The 24,074-nt window shown below is 46.5% G+C and overlaps 1 protein-coding gene across 1 annotated transcript in view; it reads left to right on the top strand.

Moving 5' to 3' along the window:
* LOC135207332 (attractin-like) overlaps positions 1-24,074 on the top strand; it is a 135,132-nt gene that overhangs the window by 20,947 nt on the left and 90,111 nt on the right. The window contains 4 exon segments of the mRNA XM_064239032.1: positions 121-432; positions 844-909; positions 8,300-8,495; positions 9,063-9,134. Of these exon segments, the coding sequence (XP_064095102.1) occupies positions 121-432; positions 844-909; positions 8,300-8,495; positions 9,063-9,134 (646 nt within the window).

Raw genomic sequence — 24,074 nt, 5'->3', positions numbered from 1 at the left:
TGAGGTTTTTAAGAAGCCTTAATTTGCTAAGATACAATATCTTTCATTTAGAATGAGAAGTACATTAATTTAGAATGAAAAGTACATACTTTACAGCTTCAGTTCATTATTTTTTTTCAGGAATCTTAAAACTCCAGCACCAGTGCCTAGGTTCCTACATTCTGCCGTCCTTATGGAAGGCTTAATGCTGGTGTTTGGTGGGAACACCCATAATGACACAGCACACTCTTATGGGGCCAAGTGTTTCAGTGCGGACTTTCTAGCATATGACATCAGCTGCAATGAGTGGCATACCATGCGTAAACCCCCCAATCTTTACCTGGACATCGCACGTTATGGTCATAGGTCCCTTGTGCATGATGGTGCTATGTATGTGGCGGGTGGCTTTAATGGCAAAATGCTGGGATCTGTGCTACGCTATCATCCAGGAGAGTAAGTTTGGCTTGCTGATAATTTTTCTGATGTTTTGATGATTTTAGTACAAAGATTAAGAAAATACCTATAGTAGCACAAGTCTTGAAATGGAGAAACAAATCCACATTTTCTACATTTCAAAGGTTATCATAAAGTAGTTTAATCAAATGAGACTGTAACCTCTTTAGACTTGTTGCTGTCCTTGGGGTTTGCTCTGAATGAAGACTAAAATTTGGAACAAGGTAAAATTGGAGGTATGTAAAGGGTAACCTTTGAAACAAGTTTTTTCATCTGCTGCTAAGAATGTTAGTTAGTCTCAAAAGTGGTTGGGTTACATAGCTTGCAGTGAGTGTTCTTTGTTGAGTGGTCATATGACATGTTACGTGTGTATTTAAGTTATTGAGAAAAATTTTCATCCTTCTTTTGTAGGTGTAAATCTCTCTCTCAAGAAGACTGTATAGCCACTTTTCCTGGTCGCAAATGCATGTGGAACAGGTAAGAGAGCCTCCTCTTTGGTTTCCTTTTCAGCAAAGTAATTACACTTAAGTTATTTAACTTGTACAACATTTTTTTATTGTGAATGTTAATCCTTTTGAGATTGTAGGGGTTGGGTTCCAAAATTTGACTGGTAAAACACATACACTTGTGCCATACTACTTATAAGCATAAAGATAATTTTTATACATTCAACTTCCCTGCCAGATATATACTTAGCTATAGACTCCGTCGTCTCCGACAGAATTTCAAATTTCGCGGCACACGCTACAGGTAGGTCAGGTGATCTACCGCCCTGCCCTGGGTGGCAGGACTAGGAACCATCCCCGTTTTCTAATCAGAATTCTTTCTGTCGCCGGACCATCAACATTGTTGTTGGTTCTCTCGATTGGTTTTCTTTTTTCGCCGGCAATTGATCTTCTTGACCGACTTTTGGTGACGTATCTGGATTGTTGGATTGGCATACGCTTTTGTGGACTGTTTTGTGGACTTGATTTTGGATTTTCTTTAAATATGTCTGACTCTGGTATGGTTGTGAGACGTTGTGTGAATGTAGGCTGTAAGGTGAGGTTGCCGAAAGCTTCGGTAGACCCTCACACGGTATGCAAGAGGTGCAGGGAGTATGAATGTTCTTTTACTAATACTTGTAAAGAATGTGAGAATTTGAGTGAGAACGAATGGAAGAATCTAACTAATTATTTGAAAAAGTTAGAAAGAGAGAGAGCGAGGAAGCTTCTCATAGAAGTTTAAGTAGTTTCTAGATCTGAACTAATTCCAAGCTTGGGATCTTCCCCAAGGGTAAGTATTGCTACTTCTCCTTCCATTGCAGCCCCTTCTCCTATTGCAGAACCTGTAGATCCAGCGAAAGAACCTGCAGATCTAAAAGCAGCCTTCAAAATAATGGAAAACAAAATGGCTGCCATACAAGGTAAGGCTAGTGATTTGTCATTAGACAGTGATATAAGTGTCCCCAGTGTAGTGGAGGGGGCATCTGTTGGCTCAGCAACGCTCCTAGGTCTAGACCTCTTCCAAGCTCACATGCCCAGAGGAGAAGGAATGTCGAAAGCCGAAAGGAGGTTGTGGAGAATCCCCACCGATCAGGTGTCCCTTCGGCGGTTTCTGTGACACCCCAGACTGCCAAGGACAGCTATTGTAAAAGCGTCCTACGTGAGTGTTTCTCGTCGTCGGGATCTTCATCACCGAGACGTGATTGGAGAGATTCCGATCGATCTCGGCCTCTCAAGAGGAGTTGGAGGGCGCCGACTATTGACTCGAGCCCTGAAAACTTCCCTGAGGAGTCTCCATCGGGAGTTAAGAAGGCGAGAAGAGCCATTCTTCCAACCAGAGTGAGAAGGAGGCGGAGGTGGAGGCTATGGACTCCTCCCCTCCTCCTTACCCTCCTCCCGAAGAGGATAAAGAGGAGGCTACAAAGAGGTTCATGATGGCGATGCAGGAGCAGATTTCGTCATTTGTAGGAGTCCTGTCAAAGGAGCCTCCCTAGAAGGAAAGACACTTCCCTTCCTATTAAAAGATCCTCCAGACGTATGGAGGTATCTACCTCCAGGATCGATACTCCTACCCGAGGTGAGGTTTCCTGTACGAACCTGGATGAATCAATCAGACGTCTGGCACGGCCAGGAGTGAGGAGTCACCCAGGAGGCAGGAGCCAAGAGCCAGGAGTGAGGAGTCACCAGGAGGCAGGAGCCAAGAGCCAAGAGTGTGGAGGGGCATCTAGGCAAGAGGCAAGAGCCAGGAGGCTAGAGCCAGGAGGCAAGAGCCAAGAGGCAAGAGCAGCAGGAGGCAAGAGCCAGGAGGCAGAGCCGGAGGCAAGAGCCAGGAGGCAAGAGCCAGGAGGCAAGAGGCAGGAGTCAAGAGGCAGGAGCCAGGAGGCAGGAGTCAAGAGGCAGGAGCCAGGAGTCCGGAGTCCGGAGTCAGGAGGCAGGAGTCCGGAGTCCGAGTCAGGAGGCAGGAGTCCAGGAGTCAGGAGGCAGGAGTCAGGAGTCGGAGGCAGGAGTCAGGAGCCACAGGAGTCAGGAGGCAAGAGTCAAGAGCCAGGAGTCAAGAGTCGGGGACTCGGTCCTGGAGGTTATGACTCTTCGCCAAATGGGAGCTCCTCTCCTTCAGAACATAGGAGGTCTTGGAAGGACTCTTCCTCAAAACGGGAACGTTCTCCTTCGTCGGATCGAGGGTTAGACGAGTTGTCTGACGACGATCCTCCTGCTAATGAGGGACTTTCTAGTTACAAAGTCTTGGCCTCTTTACTACTACAAGAGTTTGGAGATTCTCTTAGTCCTGCAGCTCCTCCTTCTCCTCGTTCGCTCTTTTCGAGCTCAGCTACGGCTAAATCGTCGGCCTTCTTGAAAATGAAGCCTGCGATATCAATGAAGAAGGCACTCCATTCTTTAGATTCTGGATGGACAAGAAGAAGGAGTTAGGAAAGACGGTATTCTGCATGCTTCCTCCTTCCAGATTGCACGGGAAGAGAGGTATTTGGTATGGGACAGGAGAGACTATGGGTCTTTTCTTTTACCCGCCTCTGCAGATGCCGACTTTGCCAGTTTAGTGGAGGCCTCTAGACGTCACTCCTTAGGATCGGTCAGAGCGACTGTGGAGCACCTTCAGAGTTGAACCACTTTCTAAAGGGACTTTTTGTCACTTTAGAGGTGTTCAATTTTCTGGATTGGTCGCTCGGAGTTCTGGCCAACAAATCTAAGGATCCGGAGTTTCTGAAGAACCCAGAAATTCTCCATAGCGTGCTGTCCTGCATGGACAAGGCAGTACAGGACGGTTCTGGTGAAGTGGCTTCACTTTTCGGTGCTGGTCTCCTGAAAAAGAGATCAGTGTATGGTTCCCTTTTATCGAAAGGGGTTTCTCCGAGCCAGAGGACTGCCTTACTGTTCGCCCCGCTATCAGATCATCTGTTTCCTTCTCAGTTAGTCAAGGATATATCTCGCTCACTAACTGAGAAGGCGACACAAGACCCTACTTACTCAAACGTCCAAGAAAGGACGACCGGTAGTGGCGACGGTTAAGAAGGAACCTCGTCCTACTCAGCAGCCCTTTCGTGGAGGTGCAACGGCTCGTCCACTGCCAAGAAAGAAGAGCTCTGAAAAGAGAGGAAGGTCTTCATTTAGACCATTCAAGAGATCTAAGTGACTTGTTGCTCCTCCAAGCACCAGTGGGCGCCAGACTCCTGAACTTGCAGGAGTATGGGAACAAAGGGGAGCCGACCCTTGGTCAGTGTCGGTCCTGAAGAATGGATATGTAATCCCCTTCGACGACAAACCGCCCCTAACATCTACGCCTCGGGAACTGTCAGCGAGGCAGAGACCCGTTAATGCGAAAGACTCTCCTTCAGATGGTGGAGCAAATGTGGGAAAAAGAGGCCATCGAACTGGTACGAGATCCACACTCCCACCCCGGGATTTTACAATCGCCTTTTTCTAGTACCAAAGGCATCGGGGGGGTGGAGGCCAGTTCTGGACGTAAGCGCTCTGAATCGCTTCATACAGAAAAAGAAGTTTCGTATGGAAACGTCCGCCTCTGTCATGTCGGCGCTTCGCCCAGGAGATTGGATGGTCTCTCTGGACCTGCAAGACGCCTATTTCCACGTTTCCCATTCACCATTCAGTCAAAGAAATATCTTCGCTTTGTGATAGGAGACAAGATCTTTCAATTCAGGGCTCTGTGCTTCGGTCTGTCTACAGCCCCACAAGTATTCACCAACCTGATGGCGAATGTAGCAAGATGGCTTCACCTAGAGGGGATAAACATCTCCCTCTACTTGGACGACTGGCTGATCAGGGCCAAGTCGAAGAGTCAGTGCTTGGAGGACTTGGAAGTAACAAGAAAACATGATAGATCGCTAGGGTTGCCTCGTCAACCTCCCGAGAAATCACAACTGATCCCCAGCCAGAACTTGGTCTATCTGGGGATTCAGATGGATTCTCGGGTTTTCGGGTATCTCCTTCGCAAGAAAGAATCGCTCGAGGTTTGTCGAGAATCTCAAGCTTTTGCTTAGAGAGAAAGGACAGCTCAGCGAGGGATTACCTGAGCCTATTAGGGACCCTGTCCTCATTGGAAAAGTTCTTCTCGCTAGGGAGACTTCACCTTCGCCCTCTTCAGTTTTTCCTCAAAGAGGTGTGGAACTGGAAGACGGGTCAACTCTCGGACATCTTCCAACTTCCACAAGAAGTAAAAGATCATCTGAGGTGGTGGATCCCTCAGCTTCAAAAGAACGAAGGCTTATCGCTTGCTCTGCAGAACCCAGACCAAGTGTTGTTTACCGACGCTTCGGAGTCGGGATGGGGAGCGACGCTGGGAGCAAGGGAGGTGTCAGGCACCTGGACAAAGGAACAGGTGTCCTGGCACATCAATTGCAAGGAACTTGTGGCCATACACCTAGCCTTAAAGTCCTTCGAAAAGATAGTCAGAGACGGGGTAATACAGATCAACTCAGACAACACCACGGCTCTGGCTTACATACGAAAGCAAGGAGGCACGCACTCGTTCTCCCTCTATCAGTTGACAAAACACCTGTTAACCTGGACGGAAGAAAGAGGCATAACTCTCCTCACAAGGTTTGTTCAAGGGATCAAAAATGTGAGAGCGGACAGACTGAGCAGGAGAAACCAGGTCCTTCCCACAGAATGGACTCTTCACGAAGAAGTGTGTCGAAGTCTTTGGTCCCTGTGGGGGAGACCTCACATAGACCTGTTTGCGACGTTCCTCTCCAAAAGAATAGAGAACTTTTGCTCTCTAGTAGAGGATCCGAGAGCCTTCACAATAGACGCGTTTCTCATGGATTGGTCGGGTGTGGACGCTTACGCCTTTCCCCCCGTTCAAAATCCATGGGGGAATTGGCTCAGGAAGTTTGTAGCTTCGAAGAGCACGAAGTTGATACTCATAGCCCCATTTTGGCCAGAACCACCAGGAATGGTTCACAGGAGGTACTGGAGTGGATAGTGGACTTCCCCCAGAATTCGCTTCCAAAAACAGACACGATCTACTCAGACAACCCCACTTCGAGAGGTTTCATCACACAACCTCCCAGGTCTCGCTCTGACTGCCTTTCGACTATCGAAAGACTTGTCAGAGCGAGAGGCTTTTCTCGCGAGGCTGCGGGCTCTATCGCTAGAGCCCGCAGAGCTTCGACGAGAAGAGATACCAGTCGAAGTGGGAAGTCTTTAGGAGGTGGTGTAAGGTTCAGAAGCTGTCCTCCTCCAGTACCTCTATAGTGAATATTGCCGATTTCCTCCTCTTTCTGAGAAAGGAGTCACACCTATCTGTCTCGACAATAAAAGGATACCGAAGCATGCTGTCTTCGGTTTTCAGGAATCGAGGGCCTAGACATTGCTAAGACAAAGATCTACACGATCTAATTAGATCTTTTGAGACGTCGAAAGCAGCTACTCCTAGAACACCTAGTTGGAATCTAGAACGTGGTCCTGAAATTCCTTTCAATCGTACAAATTCGAACCTTTACATCTGCGGCGTCCTTCCGAGACGTTACTAGGAAATGCTTGTTCCTAGTGGCTCTCGCTACAGCCAAGAGGACGAGCGAATTACACGCTCTGGATTCCACGGTGGGGTTCAAAGGAGATGCTGCCATCTGTTCTTTCCAGACAATGTTTCTGGCAAAGAATGAAAACCCATCAAAACCTTGGCCCAGAAGTTTTGAGGTAAAAGGCCTATCTAACCTGGTAGGCAGAGAGATAGAGAGATCTCTCTGTCCAGTGAGAGCTCTTAAATTCTATTTAGAGAGGAAGAGACAGATGGGAGCTTGTCAACAAGGTCTTTGGTGTGCAGTGAAGAACCCCAAACGACTCATGTCCAAGAACGCCGTGGCTTCTTTGTGAGAAGCGTTATTACGGACGCTCACAAGAACTGCTCGGAGGAATCCTTCGTCTTCTAAAGTCAAGACGCATGAAGTAAGAGCAGTAGCAACGTCTTTGGCGTTCCAAAGAATATGTCTCTGAAGAATATCATCGAGACTACATATTGGAGGTGCAATTCGGTGTTTGCATCTCATTATCTGAAGGACTGAGAGTGACCTATGAGAAGTGCTTCTCGCTAGGTCTTTTGTATCAGCAGATACAGTACTGGGGTCTTGGAGCAAAGACTGATCCTTAATTTTGTGTTTTTTATCGTACATAAACCCTCTTGTCAGATATGTGCTTGGTTTTCTAGCAGCAAGCTCACTACTGTCGCACGGGAGCAGAGTGTCATTGCTGGTAGGCGATCAAGGGTATGTATGACTATTGGGGGGGAGTACAAAAATTTTTTTTGTATATTTTGTAATGAAAGTGTAATTATGTTTCGAGTTTTTTGTTGTTTGTGAGGAGTTCGGGGATAACTCCTTACAATCTTAGAACTAACATGGATGTTAGGATCAGGTGATCGGGATCGGTTTTGTGCTCCTTGAACAAGGTGTATTGTCATGTAAGTGGAATAGCACCCAATGACAAAGGCCTTTAGGCTCTGCCGAGTAAGTGGATAAGACCCCATTGGCAGACCCGACCCCAAGAACTCTTAGCCATAGATCATTATCTCGCTGAGGCTCTTGAGGCTAAGCACTACAAGGCAGTAGCCGCGAAGTCTTCAGCCTAATAAGGTAGGAACCAAGGTTTATAAATACCTACAACATATGTTGTTTACCTGTCTATTTCAGTAGTTAGCTGTCTCTTACCCACCACCAATGGGTGCTAATCAGCTAAGTATATATCTGGCAGGGAAGTTGAATGTATAAAAATGATATTGTCATGTTACAATAAAGTTTTATACATACTTACCTGACAGATATATACGATTAATAGCCCACCCAGCCTCCCCGCAGGAGACAGGTGGAAGAGAAGAATTCTGATTAGAAAACGGGGATGGTTCCTAGTCCTGCCACCCAGGGCAGGGCGGTAGATCACCTGACCTACCTGTAGCGTGTGCCGCGAAATTTGAAATTCTGTCGGAGACGACGGAGTCTATAGCTAAGTATATATCTGTCAGGTAAGTATGTATAAACTTAATTGTAACATGACAAAATATCATTTTCTTTTATTACTTGCTGTCAGTTTATTTTCATGATTAGTGCTGGTTTTGCAAAATAATTGTAAATTTCAGTGGCATCTTTGTAAAAGTAAATTAGAAAAATTACATACAGAACATTGTGTTGAAGTTAGCCAAGAACAAAAATGATTTTGCTTTTCATGGATAATTATTTGAAAAATTGTAGATTTGTAAAATCATCTTGCAGTTTGGAAAAGTACGATACTAAATTTCCATTCTTTTGATATAAACATTCATGTCACATGTAGACCTTGCTGCAAGACGAAGTTGAATTTAGTTGATATTGAATATTATGTCATTTTTCCTAATGTTGTGCCATTATTTTTTCCAGAATTCTGAGTCGCTGTGAAACCATTAATGACCATGACAAGAAGTCTTTTGATGTCTGTCCACCTGTTACTGTAAAGCATAATTTAACTGCCCTTTGTAGTGAACAGTCATCTTGCCTTTCTTGCGTCTTTAATACATACAAGTGTTACTGGTGTGGCAGTACATGCACCCACAATAAGTGCTTGGAGCTCTCGAAGGTAAAATATGTTTAAATTCGTGATTGCTTGAGTGATATGTGGTTTACAGGCATTGTTAGATTATCCATGAACATACAAGGGCTAAACAGTTTTTAGGCAGTTTATAAAGCTAGTTAGTTATTACAGACATTTAATGGTGTTGCAGTTTATTTATCTAAGTTTTGTTTTGCAGTAGCTTAATTTCCTTAATATTAATATAATTGCTCCTTTTTATGTTTTGTATTGTTAACCTTTTTATTTTTATAATTAAAATTAGTTAAATTGTGATGTAAGAAAGATTTTTAGATGTCATTCTGCTTATTGCATGGAGTGATTAGCAGTTTTGGTATTAGCTTTGCCAGTATTTGCCATCCTACGCTCAATATCATAGCAGGAGTTTCCTTAGATTTCAGAGGGATTTAGGCAGAGAGTGTTAGTGATCCAGCAGCTGTGTAAATTTTTGGGTATTTTTATTGAGCAGTTTTGTCAGCAGAATGGGAAACCCCTGTCTGTGTTGAAACCTCAAAACTTTTATACACATGTTGTCTCTGTTGGCAGAAGTGTAACTTTTTGTCTTGTTTCTAACAGCCTGAAGGTGTGATGAGTTTGCGTAATGTCCTCCTAAATAAAGAGGGACGCAGGCCAACTAAGGTGGTGGTGGTATGTTGGTGTCAGCTGCTTCTGTCCCTCATTTTTTTTTTCACCTTAATTTTGTGTGTTTGTGTATACATGGTATCCTTTGGAGCATGAATTTTGTTTGCTACCATTTTATTGTAGCAGTAAGAACGTTCTTGCATGAGAAAGGATACCAGTCCTTAGACTGCTTGACTGAATGTTTCTTTGTGCATGAAAGTTAATGCATCCTGTAATGGAGTCTTGCTTGTTTCAAAAATTGTATCCCGCACTATTTATTTTGTGTAAAGTTTCCAGAAAACACTTTCTTTCTTTTAACACAAGTATTTTAGTTTTTTCAGAAGACAACCAAATGTTTTCAGGGTACATAATTATTAAAGTAGGATTTGATACTTGGATCCTGATTATAAAACATTGGAAGAAAAATGGTCTTCCATAAAACCATAGTGCAACTTATGATATGCATTTGTAATGACCTATGAATTCTTTTATGTGTGTATGTAATGGGATTATATTGAAAGATTGACAGCACACCAAATGGTGCTGGGTGGTTCAGTAAATGCAGTTTTACAATGAAAACCTAAAGAATATCTTGCTACAGCAATTTTTTTTAAAGAAATACTGGTCATTTAATTTTATTTCCAAGATAACATCTATTATCATTTTATTCATTTATTTATTAGATATCATCAGATGAAACTTTTTGGCATATTTTCTAGTCAGGTTTCCTTAATGTCATAATTCCAGTTGAAATATGAGTGTGTTTTGATTGGTACTGCAAATTTCCGGCTTGTAGGTTGACTGAGAAGTTGAAGTAACAGTTGAATGCATCCATGGGTGGAAAGGGCTGGTCTTCATATGCTGTAATTTTCTACTGTGGAAGATAGACTCTGAGGTAGAGTCTATTTACATATATAATGGAGGCCTTACCCAACAAATGTACTAACCTCCTTACCTTTGAAATGTCATATGGTAGTTGTGTATATTTCAAGGGTTTGTGTGGATATCTAAGAGATTACTTGATTGCTTATCATGCCTAAACCTTGAGTGTTTACTCCATCATATGCTGGCCATTCATCATCTGAAGTCCATGCAATCTCTCGACGACTAATTGTTTTCATGGCCTCTTGATCTTAAAGGACTGCATTATGAATGGAGATGATGAGGTTTGCTATTTATTTCTCTACCAGACTGTTGAATAGAATTACAATAATCTTCCTTGGAAGATTTCAATATTCTTGGGCTAGGAGGTTTGGATGTACTTCATCTGTGGAGACAAATGAGTACATCTTGTTGAAGGAAGGGCAGAACTTGAACCTTTTGTTAGAGGAGTATCCTTAACATGGGTTGTCTGAAATAATGTTTTCGTATTAATTTGTGTGGGGCTAACGTTGTGGTAGAACAGAAGAGTCTGAGCAACTGTGTGAGGGAGAAATCAGGAGCCATGGAGCTGGTGTCATGGGTGAAGGCATGCTCAGATAGTGATGGTAGTATAGCTCTGTCCACAGTTTACTGTGCACAGCCAGATAATTGCTTGGAATCTATCAATAAAGTTTAGGACTTGGTTAAGCTCTAAAATCTTGCCTCTTGGTCTTGTTAGAAGGCAATTGAAGTGTTTGCTGGAGATGGAGCTAACAATGTCAGAGGTAGGAACAAAAACTGTTTAGCTTGAGGATGCAGTAATCAGAATATCTTGCCCTATGGTGGGAGTGGGAGGAATGGCTATCTGGTTTTGTCCAGGATGAGCGGTAGACCAGTAAAACACTCGGACGAGAAATAACTTCTCTCATCTCCTGTGTGTGTGGAGTGGCCTCCAGGGCTTTGTTGAGGAAGATGTATGTATCAAATGAAATTTCATCCAAAAGAATCTATTCTTTAATGAATTCTGATGGTGAAAGCAAAGAGGAAATGGAACACCAACCACAGACTAAAGTCAGAAGTATTTGTAGAAGTCCTGAGTATTGTGTTCTGCATGAGTAGGCATTACGGATGGATCCATTGATCAGTTTTTACAGACTTGAGAGGTTTACTTGGAGAAATTATTATTTTTTTTTTATGTTGTATGTGCTGTTATTCTTTATTCCTATTTTCCAGTGTGTTACTTTTGAAACTCAAACTTTTATTCATTGGAAGTATTTATGTATTGTTACGATATTTTAAATGTAATGTAGCCTCTCTTACTTGTTCAGTTTTGTTATCCAGTGATTTTGTGGCTATTAAGTATGTTTAGTAGTGTTTTCTGATGAATTTTTGGGGGCAATGTTAATGTGTTGAACAGTTCCTTGTTTGCCTCACCAGGATTGGTTCTCAGACCTCTCACCTAGACAGTGGATTCTCCCAGGGGGTGATGCTTTGGAAGAAGTAAATCAGGCAGCTTTATTTTTTAAGGGTTCAGGATTGGCTGAGGAGGGACTTTTAGATTGTTACTTTGGACACCACCAGACATTGCAGAATTTGTACTACTAAACCTCGCCAAGGAAGCTGGGCTTGGTTCATCTTTAGGGTGAATGGGGTGTTAATCTAATCAGTACCAGTGTCCTGGTTGTTGGTAAAAGTTCTTTACCTTCCTGCAGTTTTGGAGGAAGATGCCTTCCACTGATGTAATGGACAACAGAAGGGTTCTCTTATTAGGTCTTCAATTTGCATGGCTTGGACTTGAGTGCAACAAGAATTTGACCAATTAGATCAGGAATCGTAAAAAAACAGTTCTTTGAGGTCCTCACTGGCAGCTGTGTTGGGGTCTTGTGTTGATTATACATATCTTTCATGTCTGTCTTACGAGTCCATGTTGATCTGGCTTGAGAGACAGTGTATTCGTACCTCAGGCCTTCATGAGGAGGGTCACCAAATTCCATGCCTTGTATGGGAGTAAGACTTATTTCAGAGACAGGTCTTAGATTGCTCTCTCCTTGTCAAACATGTTGGCCAGACGTAACTTGTCCCATTTTCCATCCTGGCACTGTCCAAGGTTGCTTTTGACATGGAGGATCAATGTCCATGTGCTGGGAGGGTGGTGATGATTCACTTGAAGAGGTCAAGACCCGATTCGTCTTGTGTACAGTCTGGAAGTAGAATATCTCAAAGAACATGGTTTTAGAGGAATTAGTGACGGGTGAGTTTTAGTTGCATATGTTTACAGTGATTTGTCCTTGCTAACTTTGAAGTTATACCTAGAATTATTATCCATTGGGTGGTCTGGTATTTTGGAGGGCCTCCATGACTTTTACCAAGCTTCACTTTATGACCATCATGCACAGAAATGTAATGTGTTCTACTTGGGTTCAGCTGTCATGATAAGTCACATTTTCCGTGGAGAGGGAGGTTATATATGCATTTTGTTCATGAAACTTACCTTGCAGTATTATAATAGCTGTATTCTCCGACGTCCGACAGAATTTCAAAACTCCCTGGCACACGCAGTGGGCGGCCAGGTGGTTAGTACCCATTCCCGCCGCTGGGAAGGCCGGATATCAGGAATCATTCCCATTTTCTATTCAGATTTTTCTCTGTCGCGGTAGTGAAAACACCTGTTTCCACTACCTCCGCCTAGGATTTTGAAACTTCATTAGCCGCTTAAGTATCCTACTTATTTTTTTTGAATGATTGACTTGGATTTGTGGCTAGGCATACGCTATCATAAATTAATTAAAATTTTTTCATTGCATATGATGTCTGAATCTAGGTAGCCTAGTTTCAGATTTTGTTGTCTGCAACGGGTAAGGGGAGGCTACCGAAAACCTTCGGTAGACACTCGTTTAGTATACATGACGTTTTACATGTTTTCTTTGTTGAGAGATCAATGTAATTAGTGTAATGTTGACTGATTCCGAAAGAGACGTATGATTAGTATGTTTACGCAAATTAGAGCGTGATAGAATCAGGAGGTCTTCCTCCAACAGTAACAGAAGTTAGGATAATGAACCTACTAACCTCCAGTAGACTTTATTTTGCCTAACCCTGTGGTATGGCTTACGGGCCTAGAGGAAGTTCTGTGAGAAGTAATGCCCTTTCTATTATTGTGGATTACATCAAGTAAGCTTGAAAAAGTGCTCGCTCTCCAATCAGTGTTGTGAGTGTAGTGATGTTGATTTTGCCCCTAGTGTTGTGGAGGGGGCGTCAGATCGGTCCTATAACGCCTCTAGGTCTAAACCTCTGTCGGACTCCCAGGACCAGGGAGGGGGCAAGTTGAAAACCGAAGGAAGGGTTTACGGGAACCCCCCCACCGATCTGGCGTCCCTTCGGCAGGATAAGGCTGCCAAAGATCGTGCACGTGCACGAATCATGAAAGATTGCTTCTCGTCCTCCGAGGCGTCCTCCCGCAAGGTTGGAGCTCTCGGAAGGACTCGCGCCCTCTAAGAAGCTTTAGAGAAGAGGACGCTTCACGTCCTCTCTCTCGTCAGGAGGGAACGTCAGATCCGCCCCATAACGCCTCTAGGCCTGGACCTCTGTCGGACTCCCAGGACTAGGGAGAGGGCATGTCGAAAGCCGAAGGAGGGTTACGGGGAACCCACATCGATCTGGCGTCCCTTCGGCTTGACTTAATATCGATAAGCGTGACAAAGACGCAAAATGTCGCACAGGCGGCTGTCGTCTTGGTCAAGAGATTAAAAATGTCCTTAAGGCAGGACCCTCACAAGGACGCCTTTCGAGACATTCAACGCTCTATCGAGAGGAAGACTTCGTTTGCACTTTCCTCCATCTAGACTGAAAGGGAGAGCTGGGATCTGGTACGAAACAGGAGAAGAAGCAGGATTGAAAGCACCGTCTTCTTCTCAAGGAGATTTCGCCAATTTGGTGGACGCTCCAAGGAGGTCTTATTTGTCATCGGCTAAGGTTTCCTCCTCCCCTCATGGCGTTATGTATACGTTATGTGACGTTCGCTTTACTACGAAACGGGATATTGTTCAAGCTCATAAGATTGACGTCCGGCAAGCTGATGTTGCATAGTCAAACAGCTCGCCAAGACGCATCTTACTCGTCCCTAAGGGACGCTCTGTCGGCGGACAGAGATGACACTGGACAGACTATCCTAGTTTTCGACAGGAGAAGGGCAAAGAATTCCTCATACCCAAGAAACACACAGGCGTCCTTTTAAATGCCCTTCTGCAGTGTCGTATGAGCGTGACAAACGACGCAAGAATGTCGCACAAAGCCGGCCGTCGTTTTTGTCAAGAGTGGCGAACGTCCTGAAGACTCGTCCTGATGACGATCACCGTACTTATGCTTAGGACGCTCGCGTTTCATGAGCGGCTCTCCCCTCGCCAGGAAGCCTCTCAAGTTACTCGTGTTGACGCACGTCATTCACTATGACGCTTCCCTTGATGTTCGTCGCTCTTCTATTCCGGACGCTCTTCAAGACGCTCAAAGAATGCAATCAGGACGTTCGGCAAGCACCTCGCGACGATGCCTTTCGGAACGCTCCGGCGTTCCTTTTTTGAGCGCGTGTCTGGATATGTTCATTTGCATTACTAAAGACGCAAAATGTTGCAGGCGGCCACCGTCTTTGTTAGAAGGTAACGAAAGTCTTTAAGGCCGTCTTGGAGACGATAGCCTTACGTCTTCCTATAGGGCTCTCACACTTCAGGAGCAGTGTGCGGCTCTCCAGGACGCTTTTCGGGTGGCCTTTCAGAAGACGCTCGACGTCATAAACATTGATAAGCTTTTTGGAAGACGCTCGATGTCTTACAACATCTGGGACGCTCGCCAAGGACGCTAGCGAGGACGCTCGCCAGGAACGCTAAGCCGAGGACGCCTTGAAGACGCCTCGGCATCCTACAAAAAACGTCATGGACCTCGGTAGAGCACTTGCCAGACGTTCTTCAGAACGATAGGCGGTTCCTACGCATCAAGACGTTCGGCAGGATTCCTGCAAGAACGCTCTTCAAGAGGGCGTCGTCGAAGTAGAGGAAGGAGTTTGGTCTCGTCAAGATGTCTACTTCTCTTTCTACGAAGGGAGCGTTCAAGAGAATCCATCACTTGATGAATTCCAGGAAAACTGTAAGCAGATTTCGGTGTCATAAAACGCCTCGTCTGCTTTCGGGATTGCGCTGCCGAAGGGGAACATTAAGGTCCTTCCTGTCGTAAGCCCAGTCTCTAATCAGGAATCCTAACCTCCCCTTCCTCGATTTCTGCGGGAATCGGGAAGGCTATATGCTCGAATTCCTGGCATTACTTTTCCGTCATGCAATTGGGTTAGTTCTCATTGACAATGTTCTTAATAACATTTTATCGCATAAGCGGATAAGTAACAAATTTCGAAAGAGCTCTCATTCATTAGTCAGAGGCTCATCCAGGAAAAAGACTTATAGACTACGTCCATGAAGTCTTATGTCAAATAAGCTGCTGCCTGTAACTGTCACAGTGTCTCACACTGTCACCAACTCAGTGTTAGGTAGCTCGTTGTACTGCTCAGTCGGTTACGTCTCTCTCTCTGCGGGATTGATTTACGAACCGTATCTCTGCCCTACAATCATGACTTTCGCCTCGGGTTGAGGGGATTTCTGGTAATCATGAATAAACGGACTTCCTTTTGCTAAGAAATTTTCAACAGAGATATCTCTTAGACATGTTCGGCGCTGCTAACCGCACTGTAACAGAATTCTCTACGAGTCTACCGCAGCATAGCACTATAATAATGCTCTCCTGCTTATGCAAAGCGCAGCCTTATTAGGGAAGGAAGCATGCTTAGTGAGGGAATGGATGAGTCTGCTGGGGACCATTTCCTCGCTGGAGAAGCTTGTTTCCCTGAATAGACTGCAATTCAGACCTCTACAGTTTTTCCTACAGGAGAACTGAAATAACATCAAAGATCTAGAGATAATTCTAAACGTCTCTCAATGGGTTAAGGATCACCTCAGGTGATAATGAGAGGGAGCCAGGCATCCGGACAGAGGTCCTGGCACATAATCTAAAAGAATTGGAAGCAATTTGGTTGGCTCTCCAGTTCCTCGAAGAGTGAGGTTTTGGTCGAGTGGTCCAAATCATCTCAGATAATTCCGCAGCTCTCTCATATCCCAAGAAAAGAGAGATGGTTATCGGCATAGGCACGGAACGTAACGATCCTTAAGAGGTTCGTTACACGATTGCACGTCCGTGCGGATCTTCTCGATCGACGGCAGCAACTACTGACGTTTGACTTTTTGAGAATAATCCTCGCTTAGAAGTATGTCGAGAGTTGTGGAGACTTTGGGGACGCTCCTTTCGTAGATTTTGCAATATTGAAGACGAAGAAGCTTCCTCTACGTTGCGCCCTTATTCTCGATCGAGAGCGGTAGCAATAGACGCCATCCTATAGTATTGGAATGGGGATAGTTGGTTAGCCCTTTTCCCTATTCAAAAGCTTAGGAAATGTAATAAGATAATCGCTGGCGTCAGAGGGAGTTGAGAAAAGACGCATGATCGCCCCATGTTGGCCATTCGAGAGGCTGGATTCACAGAGGTCACGTCCTTCAGAGAGCACTTTCCAAGGACCCTTCCGAGAGAATCGGTCTACTCTAACAGCCTCACTTCGAGAGGTACCTAAAATCTCTCCGATCTGAGTCTGAATGCGTTCAGACTGTCAAGAAGCGAGAGGATCTTCAAGATTAATTGCAAGTCTCATTGCCAAAGCAAAGCAGTGCTGCATATTTGCAGTGTACCAATCGGAGTGGGCCGTTTCTGGACATAGGGCAGGAAGAATGACTGTTCCTCTACCTCTGACCTCTGTGAATGACTTTAACCGCCTTCCCATTCCGTCTGAAGTATGGGATAAGCTAACAGTCCCAACGATTGTATTGAAATAACGGAAATAAATGTTGTTGACGGCCTCTAGGCTCAGAGATTCGGATCTGTCAAACAACAAAGCCCTTCACGATCTTTGAGGTCTGCGGAAATCTTGATGGAACTTAGACGTAGTCTGAAGTTCTTGATGTCAAAGCATTTCGAACCTCTCCTTTCTGTAAACTTAATACACGTGACCAGAAAGGCTAATTTTCTAACCACTCTAGCTACGGAAATGAGGGTTAGTGAGGTTTTAGCCATCATCAGAGGTTTTGGCTTTAGAGGACATAATTCGGTGTCCTCTAAGCCTTCCGTTCTTGCTAAGAACGAAAACCCGTCTAACCCTTGGCCCAGAGGCCTGGAGATCAAGGGGATGGCACAAATTATTGGGCAAGAGCCACAGAGAGTCCTGTGTTTGAATTTTGGCCTAGCCTAACTCCTTTCTTTCTCTATAAAATGAATAATCTACCCACCTGTACGCTTTCTCCAACTCCAGTACACTTCTGAATCACCTTAAAACACCAGCACCACAAGGACTTACGACCCAAAAAACAACTCCTACCAGACAGAGAGCTCTCCCCTACCAACCACACACACCAACACGTGCTTTCTACTTCCCCGTGTTATTGTTTACATCCTGCCGACGCCGCCGCCATCTTGTCTATGACGTCACAGCCTATGACGTCACAACACAAACTTAAATACATCAACAGACACCTTCTAGAATCTACCACATGTTTGTCTATATATAGGACACCCACCATATTTCAACAATGCATAAAATACCCATAACAATTATACAATATATAATCACACTTATCTATAACCCATAACAATTAATACAATATATAATCACTGTGCCCTGTCAGGGCTCTCAAGTTTTATCTTGATAAAACTAAAGAAAGTCAAGGTCATTCGGACAATCTGCGGTGTTCCGTAAAAAGACCAGACTTGCCCATGTCGAAGAACGCCCTGGCGTTATTTTTAAGGAGTCTTTCTAAGAGGCTCATTCGTCATGTTTGAACAAAGATTTGAAACCTTTTAAAGTAAATGCTCACGAGGTGAGGGCGCGGCCTCGGAAGCATTTCAACAGAGCATGACACTCAGTAATATCCTGAGTGCCACGTTTGAGCGAAGCAACTCTGGGTTCGCTTCACACTCCCGACGGGATGTGAAGACGACATATGAGATCTGCGAGTCGCTAGGACCATACATATCCGTAGATATTATTGGAGGCAGGAAGCAGCACGAATCCTATCCTATAGAAAAAGGGATAGGTGTACTTTTAACTTTGAAGGGTTGGTCGCTTGAGGCGCTTTCCCTTTCGTTAGCCTAGAAGTTATGGGACTAACTTCGATAGGTTAGGTCAGGTGGTGGTTTTAGCTTCGTTGCCCTCACAGTATGGTCAATATGGTCTAGTCACATTGTGGTCACGCCCCCGTTGACAGATCATCTAGAGCGCACCAACTACACAGGTCACTACCTTGTTGGCAACTCTAGTAAAGCAAAAGCAGACTTCGGTGACAGTAATCAAGAAGTCAGCTATGCTAACAGGTAAGGAATCAAGATGTCAATCATCTGCACTTGAGGTGTTTCCTAAATCCTTCTATTCTGTCCCTTCCCACCTCCAATGGTGGGATTCAGCTATATATATATATCTGACAGGTAAGTTTCATGAACAAAATGTTATTGTTATGATACAATAAAGTTTGTTCATACTTACCTGGCAGATATATATAATTAAAGTACCCACCCACCTCCCCTCAGGGGACAGTGGTATGAAAAATCTGAATAGAAAATGGGAATGATTCCTGATATCCGCCTCCCAGCGGCGGGAATGGGTACTAACCACCTGGCCGCCCACTGCGTGTGCCGGGAGTTTTGAAATTCTGTCGGACGTCGGAGAATACAGCTACTATATATATATCTGCCAGGTAAGTATGAACAAACTTTATTGTATCATAACAATAACATTTTAATGAGAAATACAGGGAAATATATGATTATGTGATGAGGTTGTGATGAAAGTGTTAAAAACTAAAGCTTTTTGACAAATCTGTTAATCATGTATGGGGGGTCTTCTCCCTTTCCTACAAGCTTGCTTTTCTTGTATAAAAAAATGAGGTTGAAATAGACCATAATATAGTTGGGAGGTTGAATCACTCGGTGATATGAATCTGTGAGACTGGGATTGCCATGTTCACCGAAAGAAGGCATTACAGTATATGATTACTAGGTTTGTATGAAAAAACTTTGATCATGTTATAAAACTGTATTGTTCCGATACGTAATACAAACCATCGGTCCTTTAACAATAGGAAGTAGCTAGCGGCAGCTGGAAACGGTCGTAAGCTTCGAACAAGGGGAAGGGGAGAACGGTAGTTAACTGCTTGTCCGACAGTCGCGCGCCGCGCGACTGGGAGGTAAACAAATCACTTTTGCTTTCGGCCGCTGTTGTGAAGGACGTGTTCGTCATCGCTCTCTGCCCGCTTCATCGTCGTATGCTTTGTTTATATTGTGTTTTCTACTAATGGTTTGTTTGACTTGAAAATGAAATTGTAAGTACACTGTTTTCATTTTCATTACTTAATTATGAACCCTTGAATTATGTCTCGGTGCCGAGGGCGGGGCGCGCTCGCGCCGAGTCTGTATTTGGGCGAAGTGTAATTGAAAAATTGTAAGTACTTTTTTTCATTATATTTTGGCCCTGTGCTTTCGTTACCGAGATTGGAGTGTGACTGCGCTCGGCACGAACTTTTAATTTTGTATAATAGAATGCAATGAAAGTGGATTCGCAATTGCAATATTCTTTTCATTTTCATTTATTGATTGCATGAAATTTAATCTGGATCAATTTTCGTTCTTACCCGGGAATTGATCCTTACGATTTTTATGTGAAATGAAATCGCAAGTGCAGTATTCTGTTTCATTTTCATATATATTTTATGATAGCATCATATTATTAGATCAAGTTTCCGTTCTTACCCGGGAATTGATCTTTTCTCCTTTAAGTTCTATGAAGTGAATCGCAAGGGCAGTATTCTGTTTCATTTTCATATTACTTTTCACTGCTGTGCGGGGGTGGGGGAAGCGAAGGTCTGCCAGGAAGTCGTCGGAAAGCTCTCCCGCGACTCCCTTGGTAGCCGATTCTTCGTCTTCCTTCCTGCCCCCCGCTCAGCTTCTTCGTTGTATTTGTATTTGGGGGTCTTTCCTTGCGTTCGGGTGGGGCATCGTCTCCCCCCGTGCGTGAGGGAACCCCTCTTACTAATCTATCTATGGACCGCAGGTGCTACATCCGTGGGAGACGACCTTGGATGTAGATGTAGATCCTCACGAGGTTTTGTACTCGTTGTCGGGGCGAGAGTGTTCCCGCAACGAGCCCTGTGTAACGTGTATGCATTCGTCAGAGGCGCAGTGGGTGCTGTACGAGGACACAGAAGTCATCGGAAAGTCCAGTGACTCCTTTGGTAACGGACGTCCAGTTGTACTCGGGGTCTTCCGTCCGCTCTGGGTGGGGTTCTCTCCCCCCAGGCGCGAGGAAGCCCCTCTAACTAACCCGACTGTTGCTTCCGCAGGTTTGCCATCAGCGAGGACGACCTGGAACAGGTGTGGGAGTCGCTGGGACTGCAGGGGTTGATTCAGCGGTTGGCGGGGTCGGCAGTGGTCACTCATGATACGGTAACCACTACAACAACCACAATCTCGACACCAGCATATGAGATGTCACCGCAACCTGTGTACACACCACATGTCATGTCGGTAACACCCACGGCTGCAATCCAGAACCAATTCCCTGCCGTGCCAATCAGGACGGTGCCACCGCCACCTGGGTTCACTTTGTATTGCCGACCCCGGACTGCCGCTGCCCAAAGAGTACCCCCCTGGACCTGCCGCCAGTGCCGAGGATGACGGTAGCTGCCGACAGGACGCCTGTCTCCTCCTGTGGTACCTGCCGTGCCTGCCGTACCTGTTTTGCTGTCCCAGCCGCTCATTCCCTTTCAGATCAGGTGCCTGCTGCTCATTCACTTTCAGATGTTCCTGCTGTTCCTGGACCTGTTCCTGTTGTTCCTGCTGTTTTGGTGATGCTGTCACAGTTCATCAGGTCCCTTTCCGGACTAGGTGTCAGTCCGGGGCCCTGATTGCTTCGGCAACTGACCCCGGCTCCCTCCTGGATGGAAGACCTGACGTCTGTCCTGCGGAGCCTGGCGAAGAAGAAGAGGAAGAGGAAGAAGGTGTCGTCGTCGTCTTCGTCGTCCTCTTCGTCGTCCGCTGCCTCTCCTTCCCTTCGACTTCTAAGGCCAAACAGCCGAAGAAGAAGAAGGTTGCCCTCCCCCTTCCCCCACCCCCTAAGAAAGACTCCTTCGGGATCTTCTAAGGGCCCGGCTCGCTCAGCGAGCTGGGGAGCTCTTGCTGCTTGGTCCTCCTGTTCCTTCGGAACGGGGCCCGTCGCTTCTTCTGCAAAGAAGAAGTCGACTGACCAGAGGGCACCAGCCTCGGCTGGTGCGTCCTCACCTGGTGCTAGCGGGTCTGCCGCTAAACCAGGTTCCGTCTCGGCCGCTTCTCGTTCGCGAGAAGCACCGAGTGGACGCTCTTCCAAGAAGACCGTCCAGCCAAAGTTTTGACGCCCGAGCTCGCTCGCCGTCAAGACAGCGGCGCGGAGCAGAAGACTGGCGAGAGTCGTGCACACAACCTCTCGCCAGGCCAGTGGACGCTCTCGAGCATCAACTCTTGCTCGCAGCGATCAACTGGCTGCTCGCACGTGCGGTCGCTGATCAGCCACGGGTTGAGGCGAGGAAGGAGTCCCCGCGGCCGCCGGTACCAGCCACGGCTGGTACCAGCGACTTGACGCGGCGAGAGGACGCTGGCCGGTCTCGACGCGACACAGAGCCTAGCAGGTCACCCGTCCGCCGCTCCCGATGGGACCGGGCGGAGACGGTGACCAGCGGCAGCTCGCCTGACGCTAGAGATCGGTCTCGACGTTCTCAGCCGAGCCAATCGCCCCAGGCGAGCGGTAAGGCTAGGCCTGCTGCTCGACCGTCACCGCGGGTTGACGATCAGCAGCAGCCCTCCACGCACGCTGGTCCTGCCAGCGAGCGAGGGCCGGGGGGAGCGTCAGGTCGGCCTCTCCCATAACGGGTTGAGGCGAGGAAGGGTCCCCGCGGCCGTCGGTACCAGCCACGGCTGGTACCAGCGGCTCGACGCGCCGAGAGGACGCTCGCCGGTCTCACCGTGACAGCGAGCCTAGCAGGTCACCTGACGCCGCTCCCATCGGTGACGGGGGGCGGAGACGGTAACCAGCAACAGCTCGCCTGACGCTAGAGATCAGCGTCGACGTCTCAGCCAAGCCTCTCGCCTCAGGCGAGCGGCAAGGCTAGGCATGCTGCGATCGCCACCGCGGGTTGACGATCGGCAGCAGCCCTCCAAGCACGCTGGTCCTGCCAGCGAGCTAGGGGGGAGCGTCAGGTCTGCCTCTCCTGTACCTTCAACCTCCTCGGGCTACGCCGGGAGGAGCGAGGTACCTATGAGTGATGCGCGAGAGGTGCGCCGCTCGCGACCCCGCTATGACGCCGTATGGACAGGCACGGTTCTAGGACCGACCAGGACATACGCGCAATTAGCTGGAGGCGACCGTCAGGGGTCTTGCCGCTCTTCCTCCTTCTGAAGGAGGAGTATCTAGGGGATCTATTCTTGTTGGAGGGGAAACTGGACGGTCCTACTCCGCAAAGACGCGGTTTACTCCCGAGATACAGAGGAATTTGCAGAAGTCATTAAGCTGATTCGTCAGCATAATGACCCTGCGGAAGGATTGCCGCTCAACCCACCAGCAGAGCCCACGTCTCTGCTCGAGTCGTTTTGGGGCCCCCGAGAGGGAACCCCCCAAACCGACGGTGGGTCGGCCTGCGATCGGAGCTTGCCTGATTCGGTCTCGAACCAGTGTCTCTCGTCTCCGGACAAGAAGGCTCTCTCAGTTCTGGCCGGTCGATCAAGCTACTTCCACCTCCTCTACTGCGACAGCGGCGTTTTCTACGTGTCTTCGGACACCGTATTTAAATACTCTTCGGTCCTCCTGAGAGGTTTCGACCTCGACGAGGACTGGAATGAGTCGGCAGGACGGTTCGGCTCGGCTCCTGTCAGGTGTCGATCAGCCCCACCCAGACGACGTTCACAGTGGCGGCAGACCCTTACCTACAGTGGAGAGTTAGCCCTAACCCTCCGCGGGAAAACGTTTTCTCCTGACGATACGTTTTCCCAGACTCTGAGAGGCCATCGCCGCAAGGCGATGGCTGCTCCTACTCTTCTCCAAACTGCTAGTTCCACTGGGAAGGCGAGCGAGTATCCAATTCCTTCCCCATTCCCTCTCTCCTTACGGCTACGAGGGAAAGGGGAAGGATCCTACAGAGATTTCTTTGTAGGATCCCCACGTTCTTGGGGACTGCGCTACCGGGGGGGACCTTCGGGTCCTACCTGACGTAAGCCCGGTCGTTGAGGAGGAATCCTGCTCCATTCTCGATTTCTACGGGGAATCGAGAGGACCACCAGCCGATATCGTTTGACGGAATTCGGTTGGGGGTTTCGCAGACTGCTTAGAATTCTACGGAATTTCTAGGCGCATTCAGAGTGTTCGAGTTTTTTACGATCTTCAAACACTTACGCGAGACCACGGTCCAAAGTGAGCGAGACGAGAATCCCGATATGTTACACGATAATCGGGAACCTCGCCTATGCTCGAATTCCTGGAATTTCTAGCATTGTGAAGAAGACTGCTGCTGAAAGAAACTATCTCACAGTAGGCGACCAAACCTGGAATAGAGGAGATCGGACGGGAATATCCAGTTTGGCTTGAACTATCGTCTTAGTTTTCTGTTCACCATTGAAGATTTCCTTCGAGGAAGACTATTCTCCTTCACTCTCTTTAATAGAGAACGAAGGTGGTCGATCTCCAATCCTATTTTGTTTTCTTGAAGGAAAGAATTTAGGATGGAGACGTTGTTTTCAGAATCCTACAAATATACTACGTATATTAACCTCGCGACATGATTCTGCTAAGCAGTTGAATTGTCCGAGGGGTAGGCGCATATCCTAGTTATTCTACGGATTGCGACTTAGACGAGAAGTATTCTAATTGAACTGCAACTCGGGGTTGCCTGCAACCTCCCAGTTTTCAGTTTCACCATTTTATATACTTATGGTTTTGTCACGACAACACCA

Source organism: Macrobrachium nipponense, chromosome 32 (assembly GCF_015104395.2).
Source record: "Macrobrachium nipponense isolate FS-2020 chromosome 32, ASM1510439v2, whole genome shotgun sequence".
Lineage (NCBI taxonomy): Eukaryota > Metazoa > Arthropoda > Malacostraca > Decapoda > Palaemonidae > Macrobrachium > Macrobrachium nipponense.
The sequence above is the reverse complement of the archived record's forward strand: the minus strand, read 5'-3'. Positions and strand labels throughout refer to the sequence as shown.